Source organism: Columba livia, chromosome 20, assembly GCF_036013475.1.
Source record: "Columba livia isolate bColLiv1 breed racing homer chromosome 20, bColLiv1.pat.W.v2, whole genome shotgun sequence".
Taxonomy (NCBI): Eukaryota; Metazoa; Chordata; class Aves; order Columbiformes; family Columbidae; genus Columba; species Columba livia.
The window spans coordinates 10,014,728-10,029,419 of record NC_088621.1 but is presented as its reverse complement, the minus strand read 5'-3'; the positions used below and the strand labels follow the sequence as shown (position 1 = coordinate 10,029,419).

Below are 14,692 nucleotides of genomic sequence, written 5' to 3'. Positions count from 1 at the left end.
TTTTCTCTTGTTTTTCAGGCCATCAAGATTCTGAGAAACTGCCATATGCTGAGATAGCCTCAGAGAACGCTGTCTCTGAGGGCACCGTGCAGCTTTGCATGAAAAGGACCACGCACCTTTTCCATGCCTGCCTAGAGAACAGGCAGAACGTTGCCATCATCTGGAGGGACGTGGGCATGCTGATTGTCCAGGGAAAAGAGATAAAAATGAGATTTTACTTACACTTTTTGGAAAGGCTGAATGGCACTGGCAAGATGCTGCAAGCTCTTCTTGAGGTAGGATTTTCACTTTCCCAGCGCCACTGCTGCTGCTTCTGAAATGCTTTCTGGGGGCTGCTTTCTCCTGGCCGGCCGTGCCTTGGTCAGCCCCCTGGGCTCCTCCAGCTCTAGAGCACAGCAGGCTCCCTGCAGAGCACCTCCCTGGCGTGCAATGGCCTGGCTTTGCACGAGCCACCCCCAGAGGAGCTGCCCTTTGTGACAAAAGGCCGGCGTTGAGGGTGGGGAGCGCTGCGTGCCCCACTCTGGGGGCCGGGAGCAGAGGCGCAGGCAGAGCAAGGCTGGCTGAGCCCAGAGCCCTTGGGCGGCTCTGGCTCTTTGCTGCCGTTGGGCTGAGGCGGAGCGAGCAGCCGGCCCTCCCCAGTGTCCGCGCCTCCCGTCCTGTGTCTCTGTCCTCGTTGCAGATGCCGGAGATGAGGGACTCGGTCATCTCGCGCCATGACACCGCTGCTTCCCAGACCTCTTCTGGACGTGTTTTCGTCCTACCATGGTATGTTTGACTTCACTTGGAGGAACGTGGGACAGTGGCACGGCTTATGCATGTGTCCTACTGTGGACCTAGAGACGCATTTAGGCAACATTTCCCACTAGGTTTCTCCTAGTCCTTTTCTTTCCTCTGTGTGAGAGACTGCTCTTAGCTGTGGAGGCATTAATCTGCGAGGCTCTACAAGGAACTTGGAGGGCAAGATCAGAATTCAAAAGGGCGTTGGAAAATCAGAGCACTAGATAATATTCTGCTCTCCCTGTGCACTGTGAGCAGAATCATTTCCCCAGAAGCTGTTAGGGGGTTTTGTGGGAGGACGAGCATTCTCATGGGCAGGACAGAAAAACATGGGCACAGGCTGACGGGGCCTCTCCCGGCACTGGAGCTTCTGCTGCGTCCCTCCGGGTTGGGCTGCCTTGGGAAACAATGCGGTGTCCTTTCTTCAGCCTGGTGCCTTCTTGCTCTTCCAGGTACAAACTTGAGACTGTGCCTGAAATGCCAACGCTGATAGACCTGAAAGGACGTGTGAAGGGAAAAGGTGATGGCCTGTGGTGTGAACCTGCCCCAGCAGCAAATCTGTGTGCACAGGACCAATGCAGAAACCCCAGAGCCAAGTTCCCTCGAGCAAGATGATTCCCCTCCCCAGAATGACTCCTGGACACCACCAGTATCTCCCGTGGAACCCCCGGGAGGTTCAGCACATGGATGAGAGAAAGCCATGCAAACAGTTTTCCCCGGGGAATAAGGGCGCACTGTAGGCACAGGGTGTTGGATGAAAAAGGTGTCAGAAAAGGCCTAAGGCCTCCCAGGAAACATGGCTTTCCTCCAAAGGGATGAGAAGGACCACCATCACCAGTGTTAGCACAGCCCTGAGCAGACCCGCACGTCACTCTCCTTGGAACTGGCACACAACTGGCACCCGGTTCCCAGAACAACACCGAGATGCTGTTCTGAAGAATCGTCTCATTTCCCGTTTCTAGAGGATGTTGCTGAGAAGCGCCTCCTTTGTCGAGCAAGGCTTTCTCCAAATCGGTTACCTGCACTGCCTGTGAAGCCGCAGCAGGGTCAGAGAGCTGAGGGGAGTGAGCCTCGCGCCAGGTGAGACACTTGCGTAAATAGGTGAGGGTGACCCCGTGCTCTGGTCTCTGTGGTAGCGAGATGTTTCTCCTGGAAACACCCCAAGTGCGCTTTTCCCGTGTCCCACTAAGTAATGGTTTCTTGGTCATGGAAGCGTCTTGTAGCTTCTTGGCAGACTCTGCTGGCAGCACTATTTCTTACTTCACTTCCGATGTGCAGATCTGTTGAGTAGCCAAGTGCAAATGCTCATTCCAGGAGCAGAAGGTCCTTTTGGCTTTCCCTTCAGATTGAAACGAGCCTGACCTTTCTGTTTGCTGAGAACGGTGTTCTCCGGTTGGTTACTGCAGAGGATTGCCCTGAGTAACCGGGAGCCTCCTCTACGCTGACGCCTGTCTTAAGGAGAGCTGGGTGGCAGGACGGCTTCTCTCGTGGGATTGTGTCCTCCTCCTTTTGACGCTGTGTCCCCGGCGCCCAACCTGCCCGTACAGCCCATGAGCGCTCTGTGTTTCGGACCAAGGAGCAGACTTCATTGCACTGACCCGGAGGGCGTAGCGCTATCTCCGGGCACAGGACCCCGTTCCTCTGGTTGCTCCAGCAAGAGAGGGCTGAGACCCGGGCATCCTGAGTTGTAGGGGGGCCGTTGGGCACATCTGAGGCTGACAGCTTGGGGTCTTCTCTGTTTCTGGGCGCTTGATCACAAGCAGGCGAGTAGAGCACGTTCTGCTGCAGAAGCAGCTGTGCCACTTGGAAGCACAGGATGCAGAACCAGCTCCTCCTGCACTCCTGCCAACACACCCTGTTGTGTCTTTGCAGGCAGCTACCGGTCATCCAGAGGAGCTGCTTGAAGGAAAAGGAGGAGAAAGGAAAGCTACCGCCTTTGGTTGCACCCAGAGAAGTGGACTTCATCGCCAGAGCCATTGAGACGAGAGAAAAGGTACCCGACACGGGACGCTGCAGGAGCACGTCCTACGGGACTGTAGAGCAGCGTTGCTCCACACATGCCAGTGCTCACAAGATTCTTCACTGGGTGTTCATGGGACCACTGACCAGTTGCTTTGGTGTTTACTTGAAGAGAGGCGGGTCACTGTCATTTGAGAATATACCTGTCACTTCCAGTAGCCTGGAAACACACCCAGAGCCCTCACTTGGGGCTGTTTCTGTCGGCCAGGTCACTGCAAGGCTTGTCTGGGCTCGCCAGCTGCCGGCTGGTTTGTAGCCCGGTGGTGGCTGATCTCCCTGGTCATTCCAGACGGGCTCTTCGGTGGAGCCTGCAGGAACCTGGGAGCAAACCAGCGTGGACAGCAAGGCAGAAGAGAAGGGGCAGAAGGGAGGGAGGAAGGAAGGAAGGAAGGAAGGAAAACAGCTCAGCGCTTGTATTTTTTTTGGCCTCCAGAATAAACGGGAGAAGAAGAAGAAGAAGAAGAAGAAGGAGAAGCTTCCACAATACATCCAGAAATACTTGAATGAAGAGAAAAAGAAGAAAACAGAGCTGGCGGTAGAGGAAAAAAGTAAAGAGCAATCCACTGGAGTGATCGAAGCAAAGGCCAAGGCAGAAAAGGAGGCACCCGATGGGAGAGGAAAAGAAGAAAGTCAAAAGGAGATGCAGAGGAGCCAGGTACTTTGCAGTCCTGCAAGAAAAGAGCACTTTCTGCTCTGGGGGCACTGAGATTGCAAAGTACCTCTAGCACCCAAGCTGTCATAGCAGCCTTGCTGCGGCAGAGCCGGGCGGGTGATGCTGCCTTTCCTGAGCAAGACGATAGGGAGTTGCAGTGAAACGCTGGTGACACCCAGAGGTCACCCCAAGGGCCTGCTGAGCTCCTTCTCTCGGTTCTGCGCCTAGGGCTGTTCTATGAGAGTCTCTTCCTGTGCAGGAATCCAGCTCCTCTGAGTGCTCCTCAGACAGCTCCACGAGCAGCGTGGAGTCAGACGCATCCAGCTGTGACCTGCTGGAGATCAGGACAATTATGGAGAACTGGGAAGAGGCCGAAGAAGAGCCACCCACGGTCCCTGAGGACAACACTGTCCCCCCAAAGCGGTACGAGTGAGCCCGCTCCAGCCGAGCCTTGGGGCAGTGGGGAGTGAGCCAGAGGTGGTGGTACAGGGAGCCAACCCCTGAGCCACGGGGCCGCACAGGGCGCCCGGGGATTTCTGCAGCCATGGGAACGGGCTGGGGGAGACCCGACGGCGGGGGCCAGAGCAGGGGCTTGAAACCCCTCCTGCCTCCAAGGGGCTGCGGGGCAGAACGGGGCCACGTAGGTGTGGGGTGGGTGCGGGAAGAGGCAGGACGGTCCCAGCTGCAGGGTCAGGGAGACTTTGTCCTTGCTGTTGCAGGAGCCTTTCCCCACGGACAGACCGGGCCCTGCGGGAGGTGGTGACCTGCATCCTGGGGCAGGTGGCCCGCAAGAGAAGAGGGGAGAGGGATGAGCAGCTGGATCTGCAGGACAAGCTCCAGTGGTAAATCTCTCCGGACACGGGCAGTGCTTCCTCTCCCGCAGTCCCTTCCTGCTGCTGCCCGCAGCCCCACGGGAGAGAGCCGCTTCTCCTGGCACCGGCCTCTCGGCAGAGCCGCTTCTGCGGCCGCGGCTGGCGCCCAGCTGGGAGCCCGGCTGGAGCGCGCTCTCCTGTGCTCACACCTCCTCCTCCCGCTGTGTGTCTGCAGCGAGCTGGCAGTGCTGCGGTGGGAACGGTCGGGGAAAGAGGCAGGCAGCAGCCAACACCTGCGGGAAGCTGCACCCCAGGCTGCACCCCCTGCCAAGGCAGGGGAGAGGAGGGCAGGACCGGTACGTCCCAAAGGCTTGATGTGGTGGTGTTGGTAATGGCAACGGTGCAACGGAGCTGCCAGGCCGGTCTGGGATAGCAAGCAGCCGGGTTGCTTTCAGCCCCGCACTCCCTTGGCTCAGGGGCCATTGCAGAAAGGCTCTGCAGTCAGGACCGTGAGCAAAGCAGGGTTGATGGAGAGGCTGAAAAGAAGGGGCAGGAGGGAGGGGGAGCGCTAAAATCCCCCCAGCCCCTGCCAGGGACACTAAGACTGCCTGCTGCTGCATTGCCGTGGCCCCGCAGGTGCAGTCCCACGAGTGCACGGAGGAGGGAAGACGCAAGCTCTGGGACTCCGTGCGCAGCAAGATAGAGCAGAAGCGCAGCAGCGGCACCGCCAAAGGCCTGGAGAAAAGAGCGAGAGCAATGGGAGGCCCAGGTACTGCAGGCAGTGAAAAGCAGCTGGGAAAAGAGCATTCCCAGTTGAGTGTTTGCCTTTTGGAGTGCTCGCCTCTGAAATAGTGGGTGTGGGCCAGCTTCAGGCCAGAGCTGGGCAAAGAAGGTGTTTTCCTGACAGCCCTGGTGGCACGGAGAGCAGCAGGGTGGGACTGCATCCCAGGGACCTGGGCCTGCTCTCTCCAGACAGAAGCAGATCCCACCACATGTGTCCTGACTAGACTTGTTGCTCTGCACCTCTCTGTGCATACAAGACTACAGAGCTTTGTATTCTACTCCTCAGTTTCTGGAGAACAGATCTATTCCACATCGGCCAGTGTCAGGAGACCATCTCAGGCGCTGAGGCTCCCGAGAGAGACATCGAGCAAGAGCCTCCTCCAGCGTGACGAGCGCCAGTGCCGGCCAGCCAGGCTGCTAACACCAGCTCTCCCTTGAGTTCAGTAAAGCCCCACCTGCAAACCGCTGGGTCTGACACTGTGGGTGTTTCCTTGGTGGCTGTGGAAGCTGCGCTGGGCAGTGGGTGAGCACTGGTGGGGCAGGGAAAGGCCTGCAGGGAAGAGGGCTGGAGCTTCAGCCCTGCTCCAAGGGCAGCCCTCCCCAAGGCTCTGCTGGACCGGCTCGGCTGCGGCCCCGCTCTTGGTGCCCCTGCACCCCGTGTCCCTGGCACTGAGCCTGCCGCAGCTGCACATCCCTGACAGGAGCGGGGAGGAGGAGGAGGAGGAGGAGGAGGAGGCTGGGCACCCTGGGAAGCTGAGCTGCAGGGGAAAGCATCTGGGAGCTCTCCAAGCCAGGGCACTGCGGGGCGCCCAGAGCTGTGCAGGAACCACCGTGTGCCACGGGGACAGTGACAGCCCACGCAGGAGCCGTGCCTGGGGAGAGGAAAGCCATGGCGGGCAGCCGGGTAGCCGGACTCCGCCAAAGCTCTGCCGGGGCTCCCGAGCCTTTTGTTCGACAGCCCCTGGTAGGAAAGGCAGGCTGGAGCTGAGGTGGGATGCGGATACCCCCGAAAACTCCTCTGCGGACCCCTGGGTTGGCATAAAGCGTGTCACAGGGGCCTGAGAGCGGCTGTGCGGCAGGAGGGAAGGAAGCCCGAAACTGCTGGCTGTTGGGCACCCTCACCCTGCCCGCCCTCTGCGGGGACTCCAGGCAGGGGTGGCAGCGATGCTGGCAGAGCCCAGGCAGGCTTAACCGCGCCACGAGAGATCGGGCCCATTTGTCAAACCTCTGTGGGATATTTTTTCCTGAAAAGCCCTGATTTTTTGGGATCCTGACTTTGCCTACGTAGAAGTGATTCCTGCTTCCATTTGCACCCTAAACAGCTGTGCCTTTCTCATGGCACCGCACGTGAGGTTGGCCAACGGTCAACAAGAATGGCTTGCCTCTTCTAAGGTGAATCTAAGCTCCTAAGGAATATATCAAAGGCTGACCCTTCGTGAACTAAAATCTCCCCAAAATGTTTTATACTGTCTACTCATTGGACGGGTTTTGATTCATTATATAGTGAGAGCAGGGGTTTAAAATAATTTTCCCTAGTAATCTTTTCCTCTGTATTTTGAAGATTTTTTTTTTTTACAGTATACATTCAATGAGGAAAGGTTCTCGTTGTTCCTGTAGCTCGTTTTTTCTGAGGTTTTACCGTCTTGGTTAGTGTGCAGTTTCACATCACAGTCCAATTTGATACAGAAAATCCAGAGGAGAAACGGGAGTAGTCAGTCTAGTACTGTTACTGGGAGGAATCCCAGCAAAGCAATGCTGGTGGACTCAAATGAGTGAACTCTCCCTCAGCTTGGGCTGAACAGAATCCAAGCACAGGGAGGGGCAGCTGCTGATCCAAGGCAGGAAGGAAGCCATCAAGAAGTAGCAGTCGCTCCAGGAGACCTTTGGATGCCCCAGACCACCCCTGGTGCTGCGGATGCCCCCACTACCCCTTGTGTTTTGCATGGCCCAGACCATCCATTTGACTTTGCATTCCCCCGCCACCCCTTGTACCCTTTCTCCAGCGGGTTTAATAAAGCAGATCTTTTTCGTTCCTCCCAAAGCTGTGGTCAAGCTGCAATGGGGGGTCCTAGGTCACTTCTGCCACCCGGGACGCATGGGGGTCAAACCCTGAGGAGCACTCACGTGGGTTTGGAGGCAGCCCCATTGCCCTGGCCCTCACCCAGCTGTTCTCCCCGCAGAGATGGGGATGGGCTGGGGTGGGGACGGCGTTCCTGGCCAGAGGAAAGCTGGGGGCAGGCTGGCTTTGCCCCCTTGATCCTGTGGAGCCAGCAACTTCCTGGGACCTCTGTCCCCCAGGCGGCTCTGGGTGCACCAATGGGCCCGTGTGTGTCCACAAACATCTGCCAAAGCCTCAGGTAACCGAGAAAACCACCTCCCAGCAGTGACATCACCGAATCCAAGACCCAAGGTCCCAGTACAGCCCAGCACTACTGTGCCTGCCCAGAGGGTGGCAGTCAGTGGGGGAGATGCCCAGGAGTGGTGTCTCTGCACCCCTGTGCAGTTGTATGGATGTGGCTGCGGTTGGCTGCAGGGTGCTGGAGAAGGAGCTGAGAGCGAAAATGCAGGCACAACAGGCCCGGCGGAACCAGTTGCGAGCCCAGATGCTGAGGAACGAGGAGCTCCTCTTCGAATCTGAAAGCAAAACCGACCACCTCCTCTTCCGTCTGCGCGGCATCACCGTGCCCGGCCAGGTAGCCACCCAGCGCTGGGTGGTGCAGTGACACAGCGCGGTGACACTTGGGGCAGCCACCGTCACCCCAAGTGGCTCATTTTGCCCACCAAGGTGGCTCTCTCCGTCTCCAGGATGATTCTCTCCTGTCCTGGGGGTGGAGGAGAAGCTCCAGTACCTGGGCCAGAAGCTGCAGTACCTGGCACAGCGGGCGGCCCACCTGCCCCCTGAATGCAGGATCCTTGATGAGAGCAACGGGGTACATGGGGTCTCCATCCCTGCTGGGGTCTTCGGGGACCCGCACCAGGCTCATCCTCATGGCCCATCCCATACGTAATAAATTTAGACTCGAAATTAACTTGAATAACGCAAATTCATTCCCGATGGATTTCAACGCAACAAGCAAAGAGAGCGCTGGGCCGCTTCTCCAATGGCGCGCGCGGGAAAAACTTCTTCCGGCCTTTTTCTGGGGTCCCGGGTTCGTTGCTCGGAGCGCCACGTCACTCGTTCTTTCTGCGGACGTGTCCTCTGTTGTCAGGCAGTTAATCTCCTGTCTTCTCACCTACCCCTGCCCCCCTCCCACCTTTAGAGCACTGAACATTTAAGGCAATTGCATAACAAAGGGCAGGGGCTTCCCATGTTGCACAATAACCCCTGAGCGTTTCCTATTAACAAGTGTTAATGAACAAGCATCTCTAACGCGATAACCCCTGAGCGTTTCCTTTTAAGAAGCTTTAATGAACAAACACCTCTAACTCTTAGAATTGTTCATTACGGGATACACCGTGGGCGCTCGCTATGGCTGGGTAACTGCCATGAGCACCAATGCCCAGTTACCCCTGTGGCAGGATGCAAATCCCCCTCTGTCCCGCTCCCTCCTTCATCACGGAAGGAGCAGACGCATCTCCCGCTCTCTGCTCCAGCTTCTTTCGTCTGTTCCCAGAGCCCCTGGCCAGGGCCGTCACGAGAAGGGAGCGCCGAGGCGCCAGGGAGCCGCTGGGCGCCCGCGGCCAGTGTGGGGGCGGTTTGGAGGCTTCAGGGGCACCCACAGCCTGGGTGGGGGTGCAGAGAAGCTTCTGGAACGCCCGCAGTCAGATCTGATCAGCCAATAGAAACGGGACTGTCGTCGAGACTCCGCCCATTGTCGCGGGTCTCTGGGAGCACGAGCGAGATGCTGCCGCCGAGAGCCGCCCCGGGACGGAGACTGCGCTTGCCTCGCCGCCGCGGTGTGAGTGGAATAACCCTCGCAGGACTGCCCGTGTATTTATACTTTCCGTGCACATTTGCGCGGGTAACTTCCCGTGCTCAATACGAGCACGTGTAATATTCCGTGCACATTTGCACGTGTATTAACCCTCGCAGGATTGCGAGTGTGTTATAAATTTACCCTCGCAGAATCGCGAGTGTACACTTTCCGTACTCACTACGAGCACGTGTGTCCCTTTAAAATAACCCCACACCGTGTTCAGGCAGGTGTGGACTCCTCCCGGACGCAGGGACGGCTCCGGCATTGTTTCGGTGAAGCCACGTGCATGCATTCTGTGCACCGCCTGTTGTATTAGTTGCTGCCCTTTCATAATGTTCCTCAACTGATACCCGAACCTGTATTCAAGTCACTTTTGGAGTGCTAAAACCCTGTCTCTCACCGGTGTAATAGTAGTTGTTTTGGACCTTGTTGTCCCTTAACTAACCTCGGGCTGCCTCGGTGACATTTTTGCGTAGTCGAGCAGGATATCAGCTATGGAGGAATTATTTAGAGGGTTGAGGAATACCTCTGCAGCAACATGCTGTCTTGCAGTAGTGTGGATCGCGGGGTGTTTCCTTCTGGCCGTTTGCTTTAAGTTAGCGCGGGATGTGCCTAAACTTGATCTCCAAATAAAGGAAGAAGTTTTGCGGCGAAACAAACGCGCGGGCTTTTGAAGCGAACGCCCCCTCCGCCCCCCCGCCTCTCGACACTGCAAACCGTGTTGATGAAACAGAGAGGATGTGCGTCCTCTCATTGAAATGGAGGCGCGTACGTGCTTTGTTCGTGCGGCCCCGTGTGCCGAGGGTGATCGGATACTGGTGAGTGGCAGTTCGGCCGCTTCCCCACCCCCCGCCGAGGGATCCGGTCCTGGTGGCGCTGCCACCGGTTCGTGGGAGCCTCGGTGGGTTCGCTATAGCTGGCCGCTCCCTCCCCGTGGCCGGCCCCGAGTGCCCATGGCAGTCGAGACCGCGACCTGTCCCCAGCCGCGGTGTCCAGACGATCCCCCCTCCGTACCGGCAACTCGGAGGGTCCGGCATAGCAAAGCCCGACCTGGCGAGTGCCGGCGACCGCCCCGGGACCGGCGGCGCGAAACGGGGCAGCCTGAAAGGGCCGCTAGAAATACATGTCCAGTACGGGCGCGACCCAAAAACCGGAGGCAGACTTCCCCCGTAAAGCTTCTACCGCCTGTCCGCGCACCTCCTCCCGGCTGCCCCCCCGCATCGTTCCTGCCCCCCCCCCGCCCCTTTCAAATGAAGAAAGAGGACGCCGCGGCTTGGGAGCGGCAGCCCCGCCCGGCTCAGTGCGCTCTGAGGGTCAGGGGCAGCTCGCATTAGGACCCGGCAATGTGCCTCAGCACTGCTGCTCACTAAAAGGAGCTGCTAATAACACTTGCTATCAAAAAAATTAACTGGCACTCCACTGCAGCTAAATGGGGCATTATGGAGGGCATTAATGATTTTGATAAAGAGTCAATAACAGGCAACAAGTCGATAAAGACCTGCCCCCAAAACACTGGGAGTCCCTACGGACGATCCCCAGGGCCGTTGAAATCAACGGGCCGCGCCTTCCTGTCCTTCGGCGATAGGGACCCCCGAGATGACGATGTTTATCCCGGACGAGCCCCCAGACCTGTAGGAAACAATTCCTTTGCAAATATGTGCCCAAAATCCCGGCTGCAATTTCCCTCCCCTGTTCCCCATTGGTTGGTACTGCAGGGTTTACAGACCATCCCGACGCACGCAATACCCTTCCCCTTATCCATCTGTTTCAGATATGGATTCTTGGTACTTTGGCTACACTTCCCCTTAAATTATCTTATCGATACAGGTATGGGTATGTATACAGGCGTCAGTACCTATGCCAGGAAGAGACTGTGTGTTACGTTAAGAATTCATAGTCCGATGTCTCTCGGTCCTTCCCCCCTTCCCCCCCCCGTGGGCAGGGACCCCCCTGCCATGGCAGGGCCCTGCAGGGTGGATTAGCGCTTTCCTTTTTTTAATCTTGCTATTTTCTTACACAAGTACCTCCCTTTGCATGGCGGTCAGAGAGGCATTTATTCAGGGAGAAGCAGAGTATAGGTCTATAAATTCTTACAGAGCTAGTGGAAATATGTCTAATCCCTCCACAACCATTCTCAATAAATACGGCTGACCCGGCTTGTCTGCAGCTCCGAGTGGCTTCCGTGCGGGCAGGGGCTGACAGTGACCGCTCAGCGGCTTCTGGCTCCTATTTCCGGGAGAAAGGCTTAGAATGCGTATTGGGGGGGTTCTGCTGCACCCACAGGGGCACCCAGCTTGGAGGGGGCTGGGAGAGTCCTGTGCGACTCCGCTTGGGGGCTGGGGCAGCAGCCAAGGGTGAGGGTCCCCCCATGCGCTGCCCTGGGGTCCTGGTGTGGGGACCGTGATGGGACCTGGGGGAGCAGAGCAGGGCTGGGGATACGATTGCTCTTTATGTCTTGCCCCCCAACATCCTTGTGCCCCCCCACGATGGGGTGAGCCCTGCTGGGATACACCGTGGGCGCTCGCTATGGCTGGTCCCCCCCATGAGCACCAATGCCCAGTTACCCCAGTTTGGCTTCACCAGGAGCTGGTGGGGTGGTGCTGGGATCCATGGACTGTGTTTCTACCTGCCCTCCAGTGGGCATCATCCATCTGCACCCTGTTATTTCTCCCTGTACCCCACTATCCTGTCCTGTAACCCACTGTACTGCCCCTTCACCCTGCAAACCCCCTCCCAGCCCCCCTGCACCCCAAAGTCCTCCACATGGTGCTGGTGGATGGATCCAGCTCAGCACGGGGTGGGGTGCCCGACTGCTCTTCCTGGGCCTCACCCAAATCCTGCTGTGAAGCAGCAGGTCCCAGTACAGCCCAGCATCACTGTGCCTGCCCTGGGGGTGGCAGCCAGTGGGGGGGTGCCCAGGAGTGGGTGCTGGCAGTTTGGGGGAGCAGCCGCCTGGCCCCAGCCCAGGGCAGCGTGTTGGGGTGATTCTGGGTCCCCACACCGTGACACCCAGCAGCAGCCACTACGTGGGTGTCACAGGGCTGTACTTGTCCCCCTGTGCCCTGCAGAGCTGGGGACACACACACATCCCCAGGCACCATAGAGCCCCCACCACCCCCTCCCACGGGCATCCCCACCCTGGTGCCTTCGTCACCCTGAGCATCCTCACCTGCGCCCCCCTGCTCCTGGACACCAATTTAAGCCCAGCAGGCCCACTTCACCTCTACCAACTGATGGGTCTGGAGGGGTGGGACCCTTGGTCAATGAACACGGTCCTTAACAGAGGAGGTGCCCAGACTAGCTGAGAAGCTTCTGGCCTATGTTGTAATGCCCACAGCCACATCTGGCCAAACAATGAAACGGGGTTCCCGCCAAAGACCCCCTTTGAGTGGTCTTCTCGGAGCTGCGGGTCTGTGAACTGGAGTCCTTTCCTTAGACAGGGACACCATCTAGGGAAACTTCCTGGCATTAATGACACCTCACTTCTTTGAGTGAGTGACTGTTTCTCGTGAGTCCCCTGAAGGAAAAGGCCTCCAGTTTTGTTTGTTGTGAGTGACTACTTGCACGTTGTGGATCCTCATTATTCTTATGATATTGCATTTAAATCATCTCCTTAGCTGCTGTCTGAACCTGTATTTTCTGTTATCAGAGTGCTAAATATGTGTGATACCGTTGAAATTGAATTGTGGTGTTTATGAGTGATATGAAGTAAAATAACAGTCTTAGGTAATGTGCAAGGCCTGAATTAGGATTTAGCCAGTACCCTGCAAAAGAATTGCATGGTTTGTAAGAATTAGGACTGTAAGAAAAAATGGCTAACATTATCTAATAGCATAAAGTGATTAGAGCCTACAACTTCATTTTCAGCTCTCAATCTGCATGTCTGGGTTTTTGAGGGAATTGGATATGCTTGTGTGATGTTTTTTCTTGTAGTCCTCTGAATCATCTGGAGAATGATGCAGAATGCAAAGAAGAACAAAGCCAGGGTCCTTACTGCGCTCATTGAGACCTGATGTTTAAAACAGAAAGGTGAGGAATGTTGGAAAGTAAGATGTGGGAAAGCAAGATGTGCGGTTCCAGCCACCTGGATGATAAAGGAAGATCAATACTAACATGACCATCTGGACGGTCAAAGGCATAATACTAACATAATAATATATCAAGGGCCTTGGACATATTACTTTGAAGTATGTTTCTCGTAATTGTAAAAAGTTATAGCCCAGACTCGTGAGAATGGTATCTCGGGCCGGATAACCGCCCCCAAGTGCATGGGATGTGTGAATGTCCTTGGGCCTGGTCTGTGAATGAGTGCAAAAACAAGTGAGACAAACATCACACGAGTTTAGTGTGTTCTTAACAACCATTAGTGGAAAAGCACCTTTTTGTAAACATCTTGGCCCAGGCCTGTACCTGTAAATCCTGTAAGTTGTCAACGGTGAATAAAGAAGGCAGCCCAGGCCTAGGTCAGCTCTCGGCTTGGCCAGGCCCTGCGCTCCTTCCTGAACAAGATCTCTGCCTCTGCGTGAATTTCTGCCTGCGTCCTGGTGTGCGTCGTTCCTAATCGCTGCACTCCCGGGCAGGAGCTCGCTGCTGGGGTGACGTCTTCTCCTCGCCTCGCAGACGTGCTGAGCAGTTGGGATGCTGTGTGTGAACACATTCAGCGAATGCTCATGATAAAGCAATTGGCCTTTGTCTCTTCTGCTCACAACTTAATGCTTTCAGTAGACCTGAAATTCCTATGTTGCTGCGTGTCATTGCTCTTCCCCTCATTTCAAGGCAGCTAAAGCGTCTCAGTGTTCCCTTGCATCTGGCAAACGGGCCACAGACCACATTCTCCCAAAACTGAGATGGAGAAATGGAGTCCAGCTTTATCAGAGAGAAGTCTTCAAGACGTTTTGTGGCTTCTCTGTTCCCCACAGCCAGAGTGCAAAGACCAGACCAAGAGCCTGAAACAACCGGCACCAGGGGAGGTCTTAGATGGGATATAGGGAACAATTTCTTCCCCAAAGGGCTGTGGGGCATTGGAACGGGCTGCCCAGGGCAGTGCTGGAGTCACCATCCCTGGAGGGTTGGACAGACGGACATGAGGTTCTCAGAGATATGGGTCAGTGCCAGGGGTGGGTTATGGTTGGGCTCCATGATCTGGAGGGTCTTTTCCAGCCAAAATGATTAATGAGTTTTTAGGGTGTATCCCAAATGATGGGAACCCCCGGTTCCAACTCCGCTCTTTACCAAATACCTTGTAGAGGCTGAAGAGGAAGGAGACACAACACCTCAGCATATGGAGGCTCTTCCCCAAATCTTCCCAGTGTCCCTTCTGTCTCCTCTGCACATCAGGGCAGGGCACAAGGGACAAAGTACCACCAGCACGCTCTGAAAGGTCCTCATTTCTACCAGCTGCAAGCTGACCTGGGTGAAGATGTCCCTGCTCATGGCAGAGGTTGGACTGGGTGAGCTTTGAAGGTCTCTTCCAAGCCAAACTGCTCTGTGAGTCTGATTCTGGGATTCTATGATTTTCTTCCCAGTGACCTTCAGGCTGTCAGAATACCTGGAACTGGGACATTCCCAGTTGTTGACCAACAGACTCTGGATCTTGGATTCGGTGATGTCACTGCTGGGAGGTGGTTTTCTCGGTTACCTGAGGCTTTGGCAGATGTTTGTGGACACATACCGGCCCATTGGTGCACCCAGAGCTGCCTGGGGGACAGAGGTCCCAGGAAGTTGCTGGCTCC

At 56.3% G+C, this 14,692-nt stretch overlaps 1 protein-coding gene and 1 long non-coding RNA gene across 2 annotated transcripts; both read left to right on the top strand.

Moving 5' to 3' along the window:
- Positions 1–17: 17 nt before the first annotated feature.
- Positions 18–8,068, top strand: LOC135575920 (uncharacterized). Its single transcript, XM_065037229.1, has 11 exons — positions 18–275; positions 680–765; positions 1,230–1,297; positions 1,740–1,857; positions 2,650–2,770; positions 3,230–3,451; positions 3,708–3,871; positions 4,168–4,290; positions 4,496–4,616; positions 4,897–5,029; positions 5,330–8,068. Exons 1-11 carry the CDS (start codon positions 99–101, stop codon positions 5,479–5,481), a joined length of 1,485 nt encoding a protein of 494 aa, XP_064893301.1. The 5' UTR covers positions 18–98; the 3' UTR covers positions 5,482–8,068.
- A 750-nt stretch (positions 8,069–8,818) lies between these two features.
- LOC135575922 (uncharacterized) lies at positions 8,819–13,463 on the top strand. The gene is made up of 3 exons (XR_010467374.1): positions 8,819–9,778; positions 10,732–10,787; positions 12,894–13,463. It is a non-coding gene; the product is annotated as an uncharacterized LOC135575922 (long non-coding RNA).
- Positions 13,464–14,692: the final 1,229 nt, after the last annotated feature.

Bases quoted from the DNA above. Each gene is read 5' to 3' on its own strand.
- LOC135575920 (XM_065037229.1), top strand. From the start codon at position 99: ATGAAAAGGACCACGCACCTTTTCCATGCCTGCCTAGAGAACAGGCAG. The intron at 3,872-4,167 runs GTACGAGTGAGC...TTGCTGTTGCAG, and splicing joins AACACTGTCCCCCCAAAGCG to GAGCCTTTCCCCACGGACAG. The intron at 4,291-4,495 runs GTAAATCTCTCC...GTGTGTCTGCAG, and splicing joins CTGCAGGACAAGCTCCAGTG to CGAGCTGGCAGTGCTGCGGT.